Source organism: Eutrigla gurnardus (assembly GCF_963514095.1).
Source record: "Eutrigla gurnardus genome assembly, chromosome: 23".
Lineage (NCBI taxonomy): Eukaryota > Metazoa > Chordata > Actinopteri > Perciformes > Triglidae > Eutrigla > Eutrigla gurnardus.
Genome location: NC_139934.1, coordinates 2301529 through 2322956, shown reverse-complemented (window position 1 = coordinate 2322956; position 21428 = coordinate 2301529). Strand labels below are relative to the sequence as shown.

At 45.2% G+C, this 21428-nt stretch overlaps 2 protein-coding genes across 4 annotated transcripts; one reads left to right on the top strand and one right to left on the bottom strand.

The window, feature by feature from the left end:
* Positions 1 to 794: 794 nt before the first annotated feature.
* Positions 795 to 11876, top strand: LOC311009366 (E3 ubiquitin-protein ligase TRIM21). 3 transcript variants are annotated; one of them, XM_084003489.1, is made up of 15 exons: positions 795 to 944; positions 1963 to 2115; positions 2419 to 2668; positions 2787 to 2989; positions 3061 to 3165; positions 3679 to 3774; positions 3944 to 4177; positions 4676 to 4823; positions 5514 to 5561; positions 5699 to 5725; positions 5813 to 5877; positions 6234 to 6344; positions 10763 to 10881; positions 11356 to 11452; positions 11535 to 11876. In XM_084003489.1, exons 1-15 carry the CDS (start codon positions 810 to 812, stop codon positions 11703 to 11705), a joined length of 1962 nt encoding a protein of 653 aa, XP_083859615.1. In that variant the 5' UTR covers positions 795 to 809; the 3' UTR covers positions 11706 to 11876. The 3 variants fall into 3 exon arrangements, with proteins under 3 accessions (XP_083859615.1, XP_083859617.1, XP_083859616.1); XM_084003490.1 differs by having other exon boundaries at positions 821 to 944; positions 1926 to 2115; XM_084003491.1 differs by lacking the exons at positions 11356 to 11452; positions 11535 to 11876 and adding an exon at positions 6427 to 6491 and having other exon boundaries at positions 10735 to 10851.
* A 162-nt stretch (positions 11877 to 12038) lies between these two features.
* On the bottom strand, positions 12039 to 18072 carry cmasa (cytidine monophosphate N-acetylneuraminic acid synthetase a). Its single transcript, XM_084003492.1, has 8 exons — positions 17665 to 18072; positions 16832 to 16974; positions 16586 to 16741; positions 16117 to 16253; positions 14002 to 14096; positions 13755 to 13926; positions 13515 to 13680; positions 12039 to 12966 (listed from the first exon to the last, which is right to left on the bottom strand). Exons 1-8 carry the CDS (start codon positions 17877 to 17879, stop codon positions 12752 to 12754), a joined length of 1299 nt encoding a protein of 432 aa, XP_083859618.1. The 5' UTR covers positions 17880 to 18072; the 3' UTR covers positions 12039 to 12751.
* Positions 18073 to 21428: the final 3356 nt, after the last annotated feature.

Here is a 21428-nt window from a genome sequence, read left to right as displayed (position 1 = left end):
ATCACGTACACAAAAAAACAATCACAGGAGAAAATAACGTACACAACGTCCAGAGTGACGTTAATGTCGTAAAAGAAACTGTCAGGAATTAATTGCAGGGTGGAACAAAGAAACGACATTGTTCTTTTTCCAGGCTGGTCTCGTTAAATACCGACGATCAGACGGCATCGTGAGGCGATCCCGTCGGACGTTTCCATGGTCAAAGACAATGAAAAAACACAAAACACACTACGTAGTTGGGTTTAGTAAAAACAACATCATGGTTCACGTGACCATAAGAAGTACTCGGTTCAAACCGAGCTGGTGACCTCCGGTTCTGAGACGTGAAGCCAATGCCCAAGTGCCTTCAAGTCGGGTTTTAGACTTTAATGCAATCAGATTTATTTTCAGTCGCCCCCTGATGGCCACTATCAGAGAGAAAGAGCGAAACGCAAATTGAAGGCGCTTCAGGTTTGGCTTCACTTTTCAGAACCGGAGGTTGCCTCCTGATTTGTCAAAGACGATTGACTAAAAATTTATATTGAAGTATCTTAATCTTAAGAGTTAATGTAGTGTTTTGTGATGAAGAAACTGCAGTATTCTACATGATATTCCTCATATCTATATATATATTTACGACTAACCCTAATGGCGTGGTAATTGCAGGGTAATCGTGGTTGACTCAGGTCTGACTCGGCCTGTGGACACTCTGGTTGTTTCTGCTACTCTGCGTTTAACCAGTCTTGCCACATTTACCGAGACAGTGAGACAGGTGAGTGGGCGTGGTGCGACCCGCCAACCCTGTCTCACACACACACACACCTTCTTATATGTCGCAGCCTGAGAGGCAAACACACTCCATAAGTGAGCGACCAGGATACGACCTGCAAACATCGAGAAAGGCTTTTTGTTTCCATTCCGGAGCTTTTTGGATCTATTTTGAGAAATCGGACCAACAGGAGAAGGTATCATGTGTTAATCCGACGTATCGCAAGTGTTTGTTTACAAGGGAACAACCTCTGGTTATTTAATCACACCTGTTGAAAGCTATTTTGTTGCGTTGCCTCTTATGGAAATGCTCCAGGGTTTTTATTGTGAAAGGTAAGAACAGAGGAAGTGAAGTGGTAAACACCTGAGTTTATCTTCCTTCATGAGTAATTCGTACACTTCTTGACTAACAGCTTTTTTGCCGGCTGCAGGTTTACAGTCGTCGGCACCACGCTGTGGTTTTATCTGTATTGTTAGAGCTGAGATGCTACCCAGCATGGTGGAAATAACCCAACAACATGATCCCTAAACCAATGTTTTTATTATTCATTACTACTCCGACATTGGTGATTATTTGGTTAAACTCTAAATCCAAAACGTCGGGGCGCTCGTTCAGTCGAGCGTAGGAGCGTCCAGGGTTTGAATCCTACCCATGATGCTTTGCTGCATGTCCATACCAAAACAAAGTGTTTTCTTCTTGTCCTGATTGTGATAAACGGGACAGAATCCTGCTCCACTTCATTCCTCGAGTCTTTTGATTCTCGTAATCTGATTCAAGGCGACAGAGGTCTTTGTGTTCGCGTTAAACTTTCCCTCCATTCATCTCGTCGTCTTTTTTACATTTTTGTTTTGCAAAGGTGCATTTTTTTGGTCTTTCCCAGAAAACACAACATACGTCACCAATGTAGCCGTTAGCTCGTCTCGCTAGCTAGCTAACTAACGTAGCTACATTCCATCACTAATGTAACGTTATCGTAGCTGATGTGTTTCATCAGCAGGCACAGAAAGAAGGGACCTGATTGTTAGCGTGAGTAACGCTACATCCTGGTACCGAACACAGAGAAAGACGCCACTATCGCAAGTTTTGACTTTCTTTCCATAGAACGGCACCATTTTACTTTCTTGGCAAACTCGACTGCATACATATTTTTTCCAAAATCTCTTTTTTAAAAAAACAGCTTACTTTGGTTTTGACCGGGTATTCATTGGTTCCAGCTGTCCCCCAGGATGTCCTTATATGGAAGCGTCCTGTCGGACGAGCAGTTCCTGTGCTCCATCTGCCTGGATGTGTTCACCAACCCGTCGTCAACGCCGTGCGGACACAGCTTCTGTCTGTCCTGCATCAACCGCTACTGGGACAGCGCCAAGGTGGGTCTGCTTCGTCTTTCTGTCCTTCCCTCGGCCCTCTGTCCTTCTTTCTGTCCTCTGTCCTTCCCTCGGCCCTCTGTCCTTCTTTCTGTCCTCTTTCCTTCCCTTGGCCCTCTGTCCTTCTTTCTGTCCTCTTTCCTTCCCTCGGCCCTCTGTCCTCTTTCCTTCCCTCTGTCCTCTGTCCTCTTTCCTTTCCTCTTTCCTTCCTTCCTTCCTTCCTTCCTTCCCTCCCTTCCTCCCTCTGTCCTCCATCATCCCTCCCTCCCTCTGTCCTCCATCATCCCTCCCTCCCTCCACTCCCAGGTTTGCCAGTGTCCTCTCTGTAAGAAGACCTACCAGAAGCGACCAGATCTCCACATCAACAGGACCCTCCGAGAGATCACGGACCAGTTCCGGTCCATGACGGGAGGGGGGAAGGAGAAGAGAGGGGAGAGAGGAGGAGCAGAGGGAGGAGGAGGAGGAGGCATACCAGATGGTTTATTTGATGAACTGAAGAAGAAACTTCCTCGACCTTCAGTCAAACTGCCGATAGCTTCAGCCTGCGAGACTCCAGGTAAGACGTGTGACATCACAACTACACAATGAACATCCTCTGGGGACTCTGCATGTCCTTTAATGGCTGTTTAGCTGATTTTTTCTTTCCTCCTCCTCCTCCTCCTCCTCCACGGAAGGCGAGGTCATCCCGGCATCGGCGGTCAGCGCCTCGCTGGCGTCTTCGGTACCAAACCAGAGTCCGATCGCCACCATGGCGAACCCCTCCGGCCCGCCGCCGCCCCCTTACTGTCGGCCCAGAAGCCGGAGACGGTTCACTGTGAGCGGGGCGGCGAGCAGCTCCAGGATCCCGGTCTGTGAGGTCCACCACCGGGGGATCGTGGTACGGAGCCCTGCAGCCTGTCAGACTCCCGTAGCCTTGTTGACGGGATCCTAACGCTGGTCTGGTTTCAGATTTACTGCCGGACCGACCAGATCTGCATCTGTCCCGAGTGTGAGACCGAGGACCACCAGGACCACGACACGGTGACCCTGGAGGCCGAGTGGATGGAGACCAAGGTAACCTGACCGCTGGCAGGGAGGCCTGTTGGGCAGTCTGGGATGTAAGACTGGTAGAAGTAGAAGTACACATACTTCTGTTCAGAAAGACTGGTAGAAGTACACATACTTCTGTTCAGAAAGACTGGTAGAAGTAGAAGTACACATACTTCTGTTCAGAAAGACTGGTAGAAGTACACATACTTCTGTTCAGAAAGACTGGTAGAAGTACACATGTGTGTTCAGAAGTACTCTGGTAGAAGTAGAAGTACACATATGTTCAGAAGTACTCTGGTAGATGTTGAAGTACACATATGTTCAGAAGTACTCTGGTAGAAGTAGAAGTACACATATGTTCAGACGTACTCTGGTAGAAGTAGAAGTACACATATGTTCAGAAGTACTCTGGTAGAAGTAGAAGTACACATATGTTCAGAAGTACTCTAGTAGAAGTAGAAGTACACCTATGTTCAGAAGTACTCTGGTAGAAGTAGAAGTACACAGAGCTGCTCCTCCTTAACGTTGTCTCTTTAGGAGCGGCTCAGTGTGTCGGAGCAGGAGATCCAGGAGATGATCAGACTGAGGATCAGGAAGGTGGAGGAGATCAGACTGTCGGTGACGGAGCTGGAGGTGGAGCACACACACACACACGCGGTTCATGGTTATTAGCTTGTATTTTACATAATACTCAACTTTTACAACTTACAAGGAAATTCCAGTGCAGCCTAAAGCATTCCACCTTTAAAACATTCCACCTTAAAACGGTGTCTCACCTCCACGGACTCGTTGACTCCCTCAGCTGGCGGTGGAGCGGGAGACGGCGGGCAGCGTCCGCCTCCTCTCGGAGCTGGTGTCGGCCGCCGAGCGCTCGCAGGCGGAGCTGATGGAGGTGTTGGAGATGAGCCGGCGGGCGGCGAGGCACCAGGCCGACGCCGCCATACGGCAGCTGGAGCTGGAGGTGGAGGAGCTGCGGCGGAGGGAGAGCGCCCTCGGTGAGCTCGCCCAATCCGACGACCACATGCACTGCGTCAAGGTGGGTGAGGATCCCACGCCGGTAAACCGGCGTAGCACCCGGTGAGCGATGAATGTTGATGAACTTGATTTCATGCTACAGCTGGAGAACGGTAAACGGACCGTGTGGAGCTTGGTCTACATCACTTTAACACTAAGCCAGACATTGCTTCAATGCTAAATACTAGTGCAGACGCTAACTACTAGCATCAATGCTAATTATTAGTGTCAATGCTAATTACTAGCGCCGACTCTAATTACTAGCATCAACACTAATTACTAGCATCAATGCTAACTACTAGCCCCATGTTAATTACAAGCATCAATGCTAACTACTAGCGGCTACTCTAATTACTATCATCAATGTTAATTACTAGCCCGGCCTTAATTACTAGCATCAGTGCTGATTACTAGCGTTTAGCGTTAGCACTAGCTAACTGAATCATAATCGGTGATTCCCCCTCAAATGCATTATGGTGGTTTAGCGGTTGAAACTTATTTTCCCGTCTATACCTTCCAGACGTTCCCGGTCCTCTCCAGCGCCCCGCCCACCAAAGACTGGTCCGGGGTCTCGGTGACCTCTGACCTGGGAACGGGGACCGTCTACAGGTCTCTGGCGGCTCTGGTGGAGAAGTTTCAGGAAGAGTTGAAGGTCGTCGCAGAAAACGGTGAGTGAAATAAAATTTTAAAAAAAAACAACAACAAATACAATTAAAAGTAAATCCAACAAACTGTCAATAAACAAATTATCACAAACAACATTCATAAGCAACATAAATAAATAAAAGAATAAAGCAGAAGTAACTTAATTTATCAGAATCTCGTGTGACCTTTATTTCTGTTTTATTCCAACCTTGGAAACGATGTAATATTTGTTCAAGATAATCTTTTATTATGTAAGTTTGATCAATAAGATAAACGTAACCGGTTGAATCACAAAGTAAATACAGACATCGAACCGACTGATATTATAGAAGTCACAGTATTCTGTTTAACAGAGGCTGGAAGTACAAATACTTAGTTGTTGTACTTATGTAGAATGTTCAGGTATGTGTACTTTTACTTGGGTACTTTCCCTCCCTACATACCGGATAAGCGCTGAGAAACAGCCAGTAGAAATGTACTTCATAGTAATACTTTCTTCGAGTACCTCCTTTCAGTACTTCTCATTACACATTTTCCAAGAGTACAGAAGTAGAATCCGTACTTCTACTTCCACCAGAGTATTTATGAACACAAGTACCTGCACTTCTACTTGAGGAGTCCTTGATCCGGATTCTACTACGACACCTCTACGCCCTCTGGTGGTCAGGTTTGGTAAGTCCACCTCCTCATCCGGGTCTCCTTTCCCTCTGCAGGCTTTCCTCCCGCCGCTGTGGTTCCCAGTCCGTCCAGACCTCAGCCCAGTGAGTGTCTCTCACACACACACACACACACAACCACACACACTCACACACACACACACACACACACACACAACCATACACACACACACACACACACGCACACACAGATAAATAACATGTGATCTTGTTTCCTGCAGGGATACGGAGGGTTCAGGAGTATGCAGGTACACACTCAGCTAGTATTTGTATATATACTGTATAAATATATGAACTATCCAGAGTTGTTAACGTTGTTATTGTACTTCTTTCAGTGGACGTGACTCTGGACTGCAACACGGCTCATCCCAGACTGATCCTGTCGGAGGACATGAAGAGTGTAAATCACGTTCATTTCTACCTTTACAGTTACATTGGTGATGTTGCTCAGTTGTCATGGCGATTCACGTGATTTCAGGTCTGCGTTGACAGCAATCTCGTTTTTTTTTTGTTTTTTGGCTAACTATTTTCTGAACGGTTGCTTTTTCAGAATTTTTTTTAACCCCTTTATCATCGTCCATAAAAAAGAAAAAATATAATAACTAAAAATAAAATAAATACAATAAAATAAAAACATTAGAGAAAATAATTTAAAATACATTTTATTTCTTGAAATTGGACCCGACCTGGTGAAAAGCATTAGATCATCTGTATCATAATATTGGGAATCCGGTCCATAAGTGTTTGTCTGTGCAGGTGAGGTGTGGAGACCGACACCAGCTGCTTCCAGACAACGGCGAGAGGTTCGACCGGGTCGTCTGCGTCATCGGCCGGGAGGCCATCTTCTCTGGGAGGCACTACTGGGAGGTGAGACAGGCAGTGAGACAGGAAGTCCTGAGAAATCTCCCCGGAAACGCTCCTTCTAACATCTGAGGTCGTGTTTGTGCAGAAACGACAGCCTCCTCCACTGAAGACGATGTAGTGGATTTCCCTTTACATGCTTCATTGATTATTTAGGAAGCTGCTTTGTCTCTTGTTGGTAAGTCAGAAACTAATTGTAGATTTGGGTTTAGGCATTGTGTGTGTAAAGCTAGTGGTAACATTTAGTCTAGTATTGATAGCTTGTTGTTGAACTTCTTGTGAAGCTGTCTATGGTAAGTGAGCAATCAGCTTGTTTGAGCCAGCTCACCTGTAGTGAATAGACTTGATTAGAGGGAAGGAGGAGCCACAGTCAGAACTTAAAGGACAGCAGTAGTTCTCTTCAAACCACATTTGGTCTGGAGAAAGGAAGGAAGCTGCTTTGTCTCTTGTTGGTAAGTCAGAAACTAATTGTAGATTTGGGTTTAGGCATTGTGTGTGTAAAGCTAGTGGTAACATTTAGTCTAGTATTGATAGCTTGTTGTTGAACTTCTTGTGAAGCTGTCTATGGTAAGTGAGCAATCAGCTTGTTTGAGCCAGCTCACCTGTAGTGAATAGACTTGATTAGAGGGAAGGAGGAGCCCCAGTCAGAACTTAAAGGACAGCAGTAGTTCTCTTCAAACCACATTTGGTCTGGAGAAAGGAAGGAAGCTGCTTTGTCTCTTGTTGGTAAGTCAGAAACTAATTGTAGATTTGGGTTTAGGCATTGTGTGTGTAAAGCTAGTGGTAACATTTAGTCTAGTAATGATAGCTTGTTGTTGAACTTCTTGTGAAGCTGTCTATGGTAAGTGAGCAATCAGCTTGTTTGAGCCAGCTCACCTGTAGTGAATAGACTTGATTAGAGGGAAGGAGGAGCCACAGTCAGTACTTGCGGTAAATTGAGCACTTAAAAGGCTGTCACTACAGCGTCAGCTGCAGCGTCGGGCCATCAGAACGAAGACAGCTGAACAAAGACACAGGGAGTCTATCTGTGGGAGTCAAGACAGCTGAACAAAGACACAGGGAGTCTATCTGTGGGAGTCAAGACAGCTGAACAAAGACACAGGGAGTCTATCTGTGGGAGTCCATCGAGGAAGCCCATTGAGGTAGGTATAACATCTCAACCCCCCCCCCCCCCCCCCCCTCGCAGCCATGTGTCTTATCCCAGTCAGGACATCGCACTGGAGAAGATTTTACCGAAGTCCCTTCATTCGAGGCTGTAACCCATCCAATCTCTGCTACCCACCAATCTCCACCGGTAAGGAACTTGAAGTACTAGGGGGGCTGTGGAACTGCCAGTCTGCAGTCAAGAAGGCGGACACCATTTCAGCCTATGCGTCCCTGCAGTCTCTCCACTTCCTGGCCCTCACAGAGACCTGGATCACCCCAGAAAACACTGCCACTCCAGCTGCCCTTTCAACTGCCTACTCATTTTCACACTCCCCAAGACGAACAGGGCGAGGAGGAGGAACTGGGCTCCTCATCTCACCCACATGGTCCTACCAGGTCCTTCCTCTCGACCACCTACCCCAATCTACGCTTGAATTTCACGCCGTCGCTGTCACCATTCCTTTCAAACTCAACATCATAGTGATCTATCGCCCACCCGGTCCTCTTGGTGACTTTTTGGATGAGATGGATGCCCTCCTGAGCTGCTCCCCTGATGATGGCACACCGCTCGTCGTCCTCGGTGACTTCAACATCCACTCGGGAAAGCTACACTCATCTGAATTCATCGACTTCTTTTCCGCATTTGACCTTACGCTCTCCCCCTCTCCACCAACTCACCGGGCCGGGAACCAACTTGACCTTGTCTTCACAAGATCCTGTGGCATCTCGGCAATCTCTGTTACCCCGCTCACCGTGTCCGACCACCACTTTGTGACTTTCTCCCTCCCCATGAAGCCCACCACATCCCTCCCCTCTACGCCTCGAATGGTCACCAGCCGCCGCAACCTGAAATCCCTCACTCCCTCCGCTCTCTCCTCAACTGTTATCTCCTCGCTCCCATCCTCGGAACAGTTCTCCTTAATGCCTACTGAGGAAGCCTCCTCTATCCTGATGTCCTCACTCGCCTCTTCTTTGGACACTCTCTGTCCCCCAATCGCACGACCGGCGCGATCGTCTCCCCCCCCTCCCTGGCTGTCTGAACCTCTGCGAACCAACAGATCATTGTTGCGAGCGTCAGAGAGAAAATGGAAGAAATCGGGACAGCACGAGGACCTTGCTCACTACCACCTCCTCCTCTCTGACTTCACCTCAACTGTTTCGGCAGCTAAATCTGCCTTCTACCTGGCAAAGATCAACTCTTCTGCCTCCAACCCCAGGAAACTCTTCTCCATGTTCTCTTCCCTCCTCACCCCTCCTACCCCTCCGCCCCCTTCCTTCCTTACTGCCGATGACTTTGCAACTTACTTTACCAAGAAAGTAAATGACATCAGCTCATCATTCACGCCTATTCCCTCCCAGAAGACATCTCCCCCAACTCTCAACTCGGATGGTCTTACCAGCTTTAGCCCCCTCACCTCTGAAGACGTTCACGCACTTGTTACATCTAACCGTGCCACCACCTGCTCCCTTGACCCGATTCCCTCCTCTCTTCTCCAGGACATCTCACACGACATCTTGCCATTCCTCACCACCCTGATCAACTCCTCCCTCACCTCAGGTGTCATTCCAGCGGATTTTAAGACCGCTATCGTGAAGCCTCTCCTGAAAAAACCCACCCTTGACGCTACTGACATCCAAAGCTACAGACCTGTATCTCTTCTTTCATTCCTCTCTAAAACCTTGGAACGTGCTGCCTACAACCAACTGTCATCCTATCTCTTGCGGAAGAACCTCCTAGACCCTAACCAATCAGGATTCAGGACTGCCCACTCCACTGAGACGGCCCTCCTCACTGTGACCGAGTCCCTGCGAGACGCCAAAACATCATCCAACTCCTCCGTTCTCATTCTCCTTGACCTATCTGCTGCATTCGACACAGTCAACCACCAAATTCTCCTCTCCACTCTGGCTGAACTTGGCATAACCGACTCTGCTCTCACCTGGTTTACATCATACCTGACAAACCGCACCTTTCAGGTCACATGGAATGGCTCTATGTCCAAACCCTGCTCTCTGGACACGGGTGTCCCTCAAGGCTCAGTATTAGGACCGCTTCTGTTCTCACTATACACCAGATCACTAGGTTCTGTTATCACATCGCATGGATTCTCCTACCATTGCTACGCTGATGACACCCAGCTGTTCCTCTCTTTTCCCCCGTCCTCTGACGCTCACATTGCAACTCGCATCTCGGACTGTCTGGCTGACATCTCTGTCTGGACAACTGCACATCACCTCAAGCTTAACCTGAATAAAACCGAACTCCTCTTCATCCCAGGGAAAGACTGCCCTCACATGGACCTGTCGGTCACTGTTGAGGGCATCACAGTATTTCCTTCCTCAACTGCGAGGAACCTGGGTGTAATCCTCGATGACCAACTATCCTGCACCCCCAACATCACTGCTGTGGCCCGATCCTGCAGATTTGCCCTCTACAATATCCGCAGGATTCGGACCTTCCTCACAAAGGATGCAACGCAGCTCTTGGTCCAAGCACTGGTCATCTCCCGCCTTGACTACTGCAACTCTCTCCTGGCCGGACTCCCGGCCTATGCGATTAAACCATTGCAGCGTATCCAGAACGCTGCAGCACGCCTTATCTTCAATCTACCCAAATTCTCCCACGTGACCCCCCTCCTCCGTGACCTCCACTGGCTCCCTGTTGCAGCACGCATCCAATTCAAGACGATGACACTGGCCTTCAGGGCCATCAATGGAACGGCACCTGCCTACCTTCAAACACTGGTCAAACCTCATGCCCCGAAGCGAGCACTCCGCTCCTCTACTTCAGCTGGCCGGCTGGTACCACCATCGCTGAAATCAAACAAATGTCGCTCAGCAAAGTCCAGACTCTTCTCTGTTCTGGCGCCTCAGTGGTGGAACGAACTCCCGACCAATGTCAGGACAGCAGAGTCATTTGCCATCTTCCGAAAAAGGCTCAAGACTCACCTGTTCAGACTTCACCTCGACTCTACATAGCATGACCCACTAACACCCTCCCTCGACCCCCCCCCCAAAAAAAAAAAAAAAAAAAAAAAAAAAAAACTCGGATCGTAGCACTGTTACTCTTGAAGTACTACTTTACTCAGATGAGGACCTAGCACTTGTTCTATTTTTAGCTCTTACTGCATCGGCAATGATACGTCGTGGTTTCTTTGTTTCCTTCTTTTGACAAATGTACTTATTGTAAGTCGCTTTGGACAAAAGCGTCTGCTAAATGACCTAAATGTAAATGTAAATGTAAATTATTGACTGATTGATTGGCGTCCTGTGATCAGGTGGAGGTCGGTGGGAAGACAGATTGGGATCTGGGCGTGGCCAGACAGTCGATCAACAGGAAGGGCAAGATCGAAGTCACCCCGAGTAACGGATACTGGTTCCTCAGCCTGAGAGACAAGTGAGCTTCCCGTCAGTTCATTCAGTTTTTTTATCCTCCACCAACTCTCCAAAGGAAAAGAACGCTCCAAACTCCCACTGTCCTCGAACCTTCCAGCATCGTGAATTAGCTGGTGACTAGCGTAGCGTTTAGCAGCTACCCAGGTGGTGGAGACCAAAGACGGAGGTAAAAGACAGAAAACATCGGGCATAAAAACCATGTCGTTCTCTAACTGCTGGATGTGAAAATAGATTTTAGAATATATCGTAGAAAGTCGTCTTTATCGTAAAGCAGCTAGCATTGTATAAATACTTCGTAAGTACTTTTAAATGACTTCCGTTAAGGTTGCGATCCTGAACTTTTTCCACTTTTACTTGAATAAAGAAGTTGAGTCAGTACTTTGTGAACACAAGTACGTATACTTCTACTTGTGTACTTGTAGTTCTTCGTACTTCTAACTCGTCTGCCTCTTCCTTCCCGATGTTCGACTCTCAGGAACAAGTACGCGTTCCGCAGCGAGCCGTCCACCGACGTCCACCTGAACCTGCGGCCGCACAAGATCGGGATATTTGTGGACTTTGAGAAAGGACAGGTGCATTGTGGGAAAACACGTACTTTTGTCTCTTTTGTGCGTTTTTTGTTTAATTAACCCTGCGTGACCTCTCGGCCCGCAGGTTTCCTTCTACAACGTCGACGCGAAGCTCCACATCTACACCTTCAACGACACGTTCGGCGAGTGCATCTTCCCGTTCTTCAGCCCGTGTACGAACAAGTCGGGGAAGAACGACGGCCCGCTGGTCATCACGCCGCTGGCCATCACGCCGCCGCCCGCCGCCACTGAGTGACCGTTCTTCTTCTTCTTTGCACAAAAAACAGACCTTTTTAATATAAATCCTCTTTATTGGCTTTCCTCTTGTTGTCTGACAGCCAAATAATTTTTATATATAAATATATATATGGATGTATATGTGGAGGTGATTTGCTGATGATTTATTAAAAACAAGTGTGTATTCTTGCAGTGACTGTGATCATTATCAACATATACTTGACCTCAGCCGTCGTCATGGTGACATCACCAGTCGATTGTTACCGACCAGTTTTGAAGCCTCGAGTTTCGGCATTTAGGTATAATAATAATAATAATAATAATAATAATAATAATAATAAAAACACAAGACTTGTGTTCGACAGTAAATTTCATTTTGAAAATGATTCACACAAAAACAACATCATCACTTAGAGTTAAAACGAATTACATGTAAACGTTCCCAGAAAGCAATAAAATAAATCAACCGCAGATCATTAGAAATAAGATTACACACGTTGCCATAAAATCAATAAATCAATAAAAACCAGCTAGCGATAAACCGGCCACACGCCGCCAGACCAGTCATTCATCTGGGGGGTTACCATAGCAACAGGCTCTCAATCACACGGCTGTTTAGCGCTGAAAAACACTTTGACTGGCTTTCTTGCCGAGTTGAACGAGAGGATCGACGTGTTTTCTCCGAGGTTTATTCAACAAAGTATTTTCATCTGCAGACAAAAATCCCGTCTGAGTTTCATCGATCTCTCGGCAAGAAAGCAAAATTTACATTTCATGAAAATATCTAATGATTTCTTTCAGGGCAGAACATAGAAAACGTGACATATTTAAAACTTTAAAATTAGAGTTTGGTTTCAAATGATTCATCTTATATATAACTATATATATATATGAGTTATTCACAGCATTATTATTATAATAATCTCCTAATCTGCAGGCATCTAGGAAGGAAGACGAGACTTTGATTGTAAACTCATTACTTGACTTCTAACTCTAAACCGATGATATTAAAATCATATTAAAACCAGAACCGTCTGATCCCGGCGTGCGTGGCGGTGAGGAGGATCAGGAGTGGCAGCGGTCGATGCGATGCTGCTCCGTCTGAACCTTGGCCTTCTCCCTCTGCAGCAGGATGTGCTCGGTGAACTCCCGCATGGCGCCCATCCCGCCGGCGCTGTGACACGTGTACTTGGCGGCGTTGATGGCGACCACCGGGGCGTCCCTCGGCACGGCGCTCAAACCCGCGAGGTTCAGACAGTTCACGTCCTGTTTGTCGCAGCCTGAGGAGGCGGAGACACGGCTGTGAGGCTCAACTCAACGTTCGCATGAGTCGCCACTAGGTGGCACTGGTTCATAGTCGCAACCCAAAAATAAATAAATAATACATTGTAACAAAATATATTCTTGAATGACGTAATTAAAAACCAGCGTTAGTCACAAGAATTTCTGATATTAAAGTCGTAGATTTATAAAAATGTATTTGAAAAATAAAAATGTCAGAAATCAACATGAAAAAAATTATATTTTATGAGATTAAAGTCGCAAATTTATAGAAAAAAATAATAAATTAGCAAAATTAAAATTTCAGAAAATTACAACAATTTAAATTAATTTATTAGGTTAACAAATCTGAATATCAGTGGAGTGCAAAACCATGGCAACGGCAGCCCTGAATGTTCTAAAGTCGAGTTATTATGGTTTGGATGGATGACAAAAGGCCAAAAAACACCATTTATTAATATTTAGCAGACTTGTAGAAGTTAAATTATAATTAAATATACGTGTACAATGGTGTACTCAAGCAGCAAAGATTAAATAAAATACATACCCATATACGCCACGTCCTTCCAGTCCAGCTTGCTCTGCTCCACCACCGGCCTCAGGTCATCCAGAGGCTCCGCCCCCACCTGCAGGACCCGGCAGCCCGTCCTCGTGGCCAGCTTGTCAGCCAGCGACCGGGCCACGGGGTCCACGTCCGACGTCAGCAGCACCACCTGGTGGAGACAGACGGTGGTGACACAAGCCAAACCAGTTCTTTTTAAAAGATATTTTATTTTCTTATCCAAACCTCCACTTCTTCTCTCTGCAGCATCCGGATGCCGGCGGTGTCTCTGGTGTTGACGGACACCATCTCGTCTCCGTTCACGGACAGGAAGATCCGGCCCTCCGTCAAACACCCGGAGACGTTGCAGAACATCAGGCGGACCACCTCGGGCGTGGCCCGGCCGAAGTACCCGTACCTGAGAGATTTATTTATTTATTCTCTGATCAGATTTGAATCCTCACTTTCATTCATGTCATATTCGACGTCCCACCTGAGAACCCTCTGTTCGGCGACGGGCCAGTCGATGTCCACATCGATGTCCACGCTGTACTCCGGCAGCATCTCGTAGTACGCCACCTTCCCGCCCTGCAGAGCCACAAACGCATCACACGTAAAACTATGGCAACATTCAATCATTGGAAAGAGGTCGAGGTCGGACGCCTCAAAAGGGTCGCCACTGGCCCCGTTGACCCTTCGCTAAACTCGGTTTTTGGAAAATGACAAAAAAAAGTGGAGAATGTAGAGTTATGTGTCATCAGCATCGATGTTGTAACGCTCCATAATCTGAGATAGGGGAGCATGTAGATATTGAGGAAAGCGGCCCCAGAATGGAGCCTTGAGGAACCCCACATGTGATCTTCGTTCACTCAGATTCATAATAACCAAAGAAACAACGAAGTCTCGATCTTTTAAGGAAGATTTGAACCAACTTTAGCACAGTACCAGAAAGTCCCGCCCCCTTCTCCGGTCTGTCAGGCAGTATGTTGTGATCGACCGTGTCGAACGCAGCACTGAGATCCAGAAATACCAGAAGTGAAGCTTTGATGCGTCGCGGTTTCCTCTCTATGATCTTGGTAAGGGCCATCCAATGTAGGCGTTGAAAATGTTCCAGATTCATAGAGGAAACTGGAGGTAGAGGTGTCATCGCCATGTTTGCCTGAGGTGGCGCTGCATACCGTTTGGCCACTGGTAACCTTCTGAGGGGAACAACGGTTGGCGTTGCAGGACTTGTTGGACCACAATTCAGGTGGAACCGACGGTGAGGTTTGTCATTGTGACGGAGAATGAGGTGCGGGTGTTATTGTTGTTTTTAGGTATTATCTCGTTGAGAAAGAAGCACCTCGCCCTTTTCATTCCTGCTTCGAGAAGCAAAGACTCGGTTCGTAGACGTCGCGATGAACCTGGAGCTTTGTTTTTCATCGATAACAGTCATAACATTGGAACTCAAAGTTTTCACGAGGCTGTTGACAGAGGCGGAGGGTGGAGTCGATGAGGGTGTAGAAGCCTGGTGATGTTATCATTGATAAAACGCAGCTGATCACCTCATTTAAAGAGAGTACAGTAATGATCAGAAAGGTTTAGACCTTTGGAAATTATGAGATCTAATATGATATGACAATGATGTGTCTTCTCCTGCTCACTGCTTGCTTGTCTTGTCTCATACTTTGGGAGCCTCTCTCCACATTGCTCTCCAAAATTAAATCATGGAATTGGTCAACTGGTCTCTCAACGCAACTGACAGAATCTTCTGGACGAGAAGCTCGGGGTCGGGGGAACCTGCCTGCCCTGACGGGACGTCCGCCGCTGGTTACCCCATCGACTCGTGGGAGCGGTGGAGGGTCGTGTGCCTGGCCATTCTTTCTGTATGCTGTTTATGTACGGACGGGGTGATTCTGTTATTTCGCTGTTTTCGTATAGAGACAATAAAGTTCTCATCATCATCATCATGTGTTGGATCAGTGAGATGCTGAGGAAGTCCAAAGATTACTTTTGCTTTTCCATCTTTCAGATTATCAACGTGAATATAAAAACAACTCAGTCAAACTCTACGCAGACGATAGACGGTAATTTATCAAAGTGGTCAAAGAACCGTGGTTAACAGCAACATAGAGCTGCATTTTCCTACGTTGGAAGGTGTCATTAAACTAAACAGCCACACCTCCTCCATTCTTGTGCGTTGGAGGTGTTGATCCGATAAGAACTGCTGCACTTCGACAAACAGGTTTCAGTTAAAAACATCAAACCAAAGGTTGTGCTTGATAATAAAACTATTGATTTAAAATGACTTCTGTTTGAAGCTTCATCTCTCCGACCGTGGACAGATGTGGGACGAATGTTAGATTCAACCCCGTGTTTGCAAATTAAAACTTATTTTTCTGTGAGCCACCATGACATGAAGAGAACATTCAGGAACATCGTGGGATCCTCCTCCATGTGTTACGTGTCCTTCTGTTTAGGTTCGTCTCGTTCCCGTCCTTCAGAGGACAGACGGTGACGCATGGAGGAAGATATGTGACTTTTTGAGGCAAAAACAAGTCTGCAGTCCCAGAAAACACTGACCTCGGCATCCAGTGAGGGATCAGCGGACCGGCAACGTGGCTCTTACCTGCAGGAGTCCCTCCTTCTCCAGGAGGTCTCTGGTGGTGAAGTAGAAGGACCCGTTCTCACACAGCTCCCCGTCCCAGTCCTGACGCCGAGGCCGGCTGGCCGGGTCCAGGTTGAACGGTCTGGTGAGCTCGCCGGCTGGGAGGAAGCACGGTAACGGTTAGAAGACCACCACGGGGTCGACGGGACCACCGCCACAATACATACAGCCAACATGATGTTTGGAGACAGCTTTTTACAGAAGGACCACAAATGAAAGGAAAACTAATTCCACTAACAGATCCACAGAAATATAATCACCAACTATTTTCATCATCTGTTCATCATCAAAAGTCATTTTTCATAAAGAAATGTCAGAAAATGCTGTTTTCAGTCCCTCAGATATGGAGATCTTCTTTTCTCTGTTCTATCATAGATGTCATCACATACAACACACATTTCAAGACCTTTAGTCTACATCCAGGACTCACATCCTTTCTTGACCTCCTGCCAGCGGAACTGGTGCCTCCGGACGACGGAGAAGACGGAGTCGAAGCCGTCCTGCGTGATCATCTGCAGCGCCTCCGTCAGGTGGAACGGGTGGAGGCACGGCGCCGTGGCCTGGATGTTACACACCACGTCCACCTCTGTGGAGGCAAACCTCACTGATCAAACACACACACACACACACACACACACACACACACACACACACATCCTGGTGTGTGTGTACATACCCGGGTTGAGTCTGATGAACTCTTGGATGGTTTCCAGGGACGTAGAAGAGTCTCTGGAGACCTCGGGGCTCCTGCGGTGCACCCTGGCCCCCCAGGATTTAGCCACCTTCTCGATCTCCTCGTGGTCCGTCGAAACCCAAATACTAAAAATTAAAAAGAAAAGGTGTTGTTTTCATTATTATTATTTCATTTGTCGTATCAGAATACTGTGATATTTTCCACAGGGTTCCCCCTCCAAGTCTGAATATCCTGACTTTCAAGGACTAAGAAGCTGAATCTCCATATAATGAAGGTAAAAACAGCCTCAATATATTCAACCCAATAATTTGTGAAGTTTTAAGAACGGAGCATAAAGTTTTCACTGCTTGAACGCTGCATATTTATTGTGTTATTTATTGTAAACTAGTGCTGGAAAAAAAGTAAAAACTACTAATATTACTGAATATTTCTGATAAATGGCGACTGAAATTTAAACATGCCTCAAACTAGATCCCCTGATATTCCAGGACTTGGTCTCTCAAAACAAATCCCAGACTTTCTTTGTTTTAAATTCCATGATATTCCAGGACTTCAATGATACTCCAGGAGTTCCCCTGACCTGTGTTAACCTGAACTCATGCTCTATTATCACTTAACTGAAATAATTAAGAAAAGGGGACATAAAAATGTTGAGATCAGATCACTTACGTATTTAAATAATCCGTTATAACGTCACTTCCTTATTTAATAATTAACTTATTTTAAAATATTTTTATAATTATTATTTCTTCCCCCAAAAACACAATGTAGTGAGTCCAGCAGGGGTCGGCTGTAGTCCGGGTCCGGGTCCGTACCTGTCGAACAGGTCCGAGTCCACCGCGGACCGCAGCACCCAGCCGACCAGCGGGACTCCGGCGAGCATCTTGATGTTCTTCAGCGGGATCCCTTTACTTCCGCCACGCGCGAGGATCAGCGCGGCGACGTGTCGCTGCTTCCCGTCCGCGCGCGAGAGCTTGCGGCCGGACGGAGGACCGTTATCGCCCGGGAGACTCCTCTTCCTGGACGCCATGACGACTCGCTGCTTCTTCTTCTTCTTCTTCTTTTCTTCTTCTTCTCCTGGTTTATTCTTCTTGTTGTTCCCGAGGAGCGCCGAAGATGACGCAGAAGGAACCGAGCGAACCCGAAGAGAACGGGGGTCCGAGCCGATCAACGGAACCGTCTTCTGCTTCTTCTTCTTCTTCTTTGAGGTTTATTGGCGGTTGGCACATTTGGTACATTACCGCCACCAACTGGTGTGGAGGGTACAATATTTAAAAAATAAATAAAATAAAATATAATAAAATAAAAATGATAAATAAAATAACCCACCAACTGGTGTGGACTGTACAGTATTTAAAAAATAAATAAAAAAATTATATATATATATATATATATATATATATATATATATATATATATATATATATATATATAATAAAATAATAATGATAAATAAAATAAAAATAAAAATACCTCGACCCTGAATACAGGATTAGCGGTAGACAATGGATGGATGGATGGATGGAAATAAAAATAATGATAAATAAAATAACCCACCAACTGGTATGGAATGTGGATCAGAATATCTAATATGTACAATATATAAACAAATAAATTAAATAAATAATAAATACATAAATCAAATCAAATAATACATATAAAATAAAAATATAAAATAAAATAATGATACATAAAATATATAACAGCCCGGACCTTCTTCTTCTGCTCTATAATTGTGGTTGCTACTTCTTTGGCGCTCACTGCTGCCACCTACTGCTCTGGGTCGTCACTGTATTTGATTAGATTTCCTATTTTAAAAGGTTTCTACATTATGACAATACAAGTTATTTTATTATACTTACTACAATCATGGTCAATTAATTAATTTGTATAAACAGCAATTCAGCAGTTCATTGTAACCTACTTCAGAACCACATTGGTCATAATCATATTATAATAATAATATTATTATTATAATATTATTATTATTTTGATCAATGTATAAATATGTTCTTAATAATAATAATTGGTATTAGTAGACATTATTATTATAACTTAATTACCATGTGGTTAAAGGTAATTATTATTGGAATACAGCCACAGAGACTTAAATAAATGAATAAATAAATAAAAACTTTTAGTTTCTCCCAAAGTTAGAAAGTATTGCCAGCAGATGGAGAAAGAGCAGCTGGACCTGCTGATCCAAAACTATTCCTGAGTGAGTTATGATTAAAAACCGGAGCAGCAGGAAAACAGCCGACCTTTGCTCTTCTTGTGTTTTCTTGATCAACAGCGCCATCTGCTGGCTTCAAACCAGCTGATGTTTCTTTCTTTTCTGATTTTTCTATTGTTCCTCATCAAATTGATGAAAATTAAAAGTAAAAAGAAATAAATGTTGTTTTGTTGTATGTTTTTTAATCTCCAAATAATTTTGGTAGAACTGTATTTAATATACATTCAGTTTTATTTCGACAGCAATTAAGTCGTTTATTTTCACCTAATTAAATCATTTTAATTAAGCATCATTAGCTAATAGCCTCCTCCATAATAACATAATTGTTTCACAGCTATGTTGTTGTGTCACTGCTATACTTGAAAACACTCTTAACATTATTATTTACAGTAGCAGTAAAGTAGTTGTTAATAATAAATGTACCCCTGCTAGTAGTAGAGTACATTTATATTTTAATGTTTTTTATACATCAAATGTCATATAATGGATAAGACTTCTCAGCTTTTTTTTTTTTAGCATCTTTGAGCTCATTGTTTTGGTTTAGCTGAGGATTTCCATCGATCAGGAGTTGGAGGGGACCAAAACCGGAGCAAAAAGCAGAACCACTTCAAACAGAAGGAAACGCCTGGAACTGTGTCAGATGTCGGAAAGGCGTCAGCTGAACAGTGACATAACTGATTGACAGCTTTTATTTTATGATTCCTGCCTGACGTGCTCCGCCTCGAGGCCTCGAGTTCGCCAAAGGTCAGCTGACTTTCGCCTTCCGGCAGAATCTTTAAGATCGCGTTGGATAGCGAACGCCGTCTTCTCTCTTTTGTTGTTATTGTTCGTGTTGTGGAAACAACTTTTAGTCTCGGTGTTTGTTTTTTTTGTACTTTTTAATCCAGACACTGGGAGGCGCTAAAGTACATTTGTGTCTCTGAACTGCTGGTAACCAGGGCAACGGTACTAGCTATACATAATGAGACGCTCTGAGGGATGATGTGGACAGAGATCAGCGCGGGGCGATGGAGAGATCTGGTTGGACCGGAATCCTCGTCTCTCTTTGATCGGACTTTAATGTCGAAAAGGTCAAAGGTGACGCGGCGGCGAGGATACGAGCAGTTAGGACGTTAGAGAAAGACGAGGAAGGAATGACGACGGCTGCTCTGAGATCTGCCCCAACTCCCCCGACCGCATACCTTCATTCATTAATGCCGCACCACACCTCCCAGCATGCACCTCCTCCCACCACGACGCTCCTCCTCCCAGCATGCACCTCCCCTTCATGACCTCCGCTCAACTCCACAGTGCTGCCTGTGTTTGAGATGATCTACTTTGGGTGCTGCAGCTTGTTTATCTGAATATGCAAATAAGAACGTTTACAGGAAGTGGAGTGAAATACAAAATAAAAGCTGAAGACTTTTATACTGAAATCTAGGAGGATGTTGCCGAGGTTCGACCGCTCGCTGCTGACTGGAAATAAAACATCAGTATTGTTTATTGTACTGAATGGCAGAAAAACAACATGGAAGTAAATAAACATAAGACAAAATGCATAAAAAATATGATTGTTAAGAAATAAAGGTGAATGAATTTTATTGCTAAATAAAAAAACTGAATTTAATTTAACTTTAATATTCCGTTAAACTAATATAAAGTAAGTTAAAGCAACATAAACATATAAACTGTAGAAGACGTCTAATAGAATATCAGTCAAAGTAAAACAAGTAAAATAAACAGAAGATTGAGATTCAGTGGTACTGAACAAGTCATACAAGTACACATAATACTCTGTGTCAAAAGAAAGTACTGCAGTACAAGTACAAGTACATGTGTACTTCAGTCTCCTGTCTGTTATTATGTTCAAGTTTCAGGGGCCAGTCCGTGTGTGTGTTTTATGGACTCGTATGGACTGTGATGGACTCTTATGGACTCTTATGGACTCGTACGGACTCTTATGGACTGTAATGGACTCTCATGGACTCGTATAGACTGTAATGGACTCTCATGGACTCTCATGGACTCGTATAGACTGTAATGGACTCTCATGGACTCGTATAGACTGTAATGGACTCTCATGGACTCTCATGGACTCGTATAGACTGTAATGGACTCTCGTGGACTCGTATAGACTGTAATGGACTCTCGTGGACTCGTATAGACTGTAATGGACTCTCGTGGACTCGTATAGACTGTAATGGACTCTCGTGGACTCGTATAGACTGTAATGGACTCTCATGGACTCGTATAGACTGTAATGGACTCTCATGGACTCGTATAGACTGTAATGGACTCTCATGGACTCGTATAGACTGTAATGGACTCTCATGGACTCGTATAGACTGTAATGGACTCTCGTGGACT

What these genes read in the sequence shown, in the direction of transcription:
- LOC311009366 (XM_084003489.1), top strand. Translation starts at nt 810, where the DNA reads ATGTCGCAGCCTGAGAGGCAAACACACTCCATAAGTGAGCGACCAGGA. An exon ending in TTCAGCCTGCGAGACTCCAG is followed by an intron (nt 2,669 to 2,786) that starts GTAAGACGTGTG and finishes CCTCCACGGAAG; the next exon opens with GCGAGGTCATCCCGGCATCG. An exon ending in CTGGGAGGCACTACTGGGAG is followed by an intron (nt 6,345 to 10,762) that starts GTGAGACAGGCA and finishes TCCTGTGATCAG; the next exon opens with GTGGAGGTCGGTGGGAAGAC.
- cmasa (XM_084003492.1), bottom strand. Translation starts at nt 17,879, where the DNA reads ATGGCGTCCAGGAAGAGGAGTCTCCCGGGCGATAACGGTCCTCCGTCC. An exon ending in GTTCATCAGACTCAACCCGG is followed by an intron (nt 16,742 to 16,831) that starts GTATGTACACAC and finishes TTGCCTCCACAG; the next exon opens with AGGTGGACGTGGTGTGTAAC. An exon ending in GCAGGAGGTCAAGAAAGGAT is followed by an intron (nt 16,254 to 16,585) that starts GTGAGTCCTGGA and finishes GCTTCCTCCCAG; the next exon opens with CCGGCGAGCTCACCAGACCG.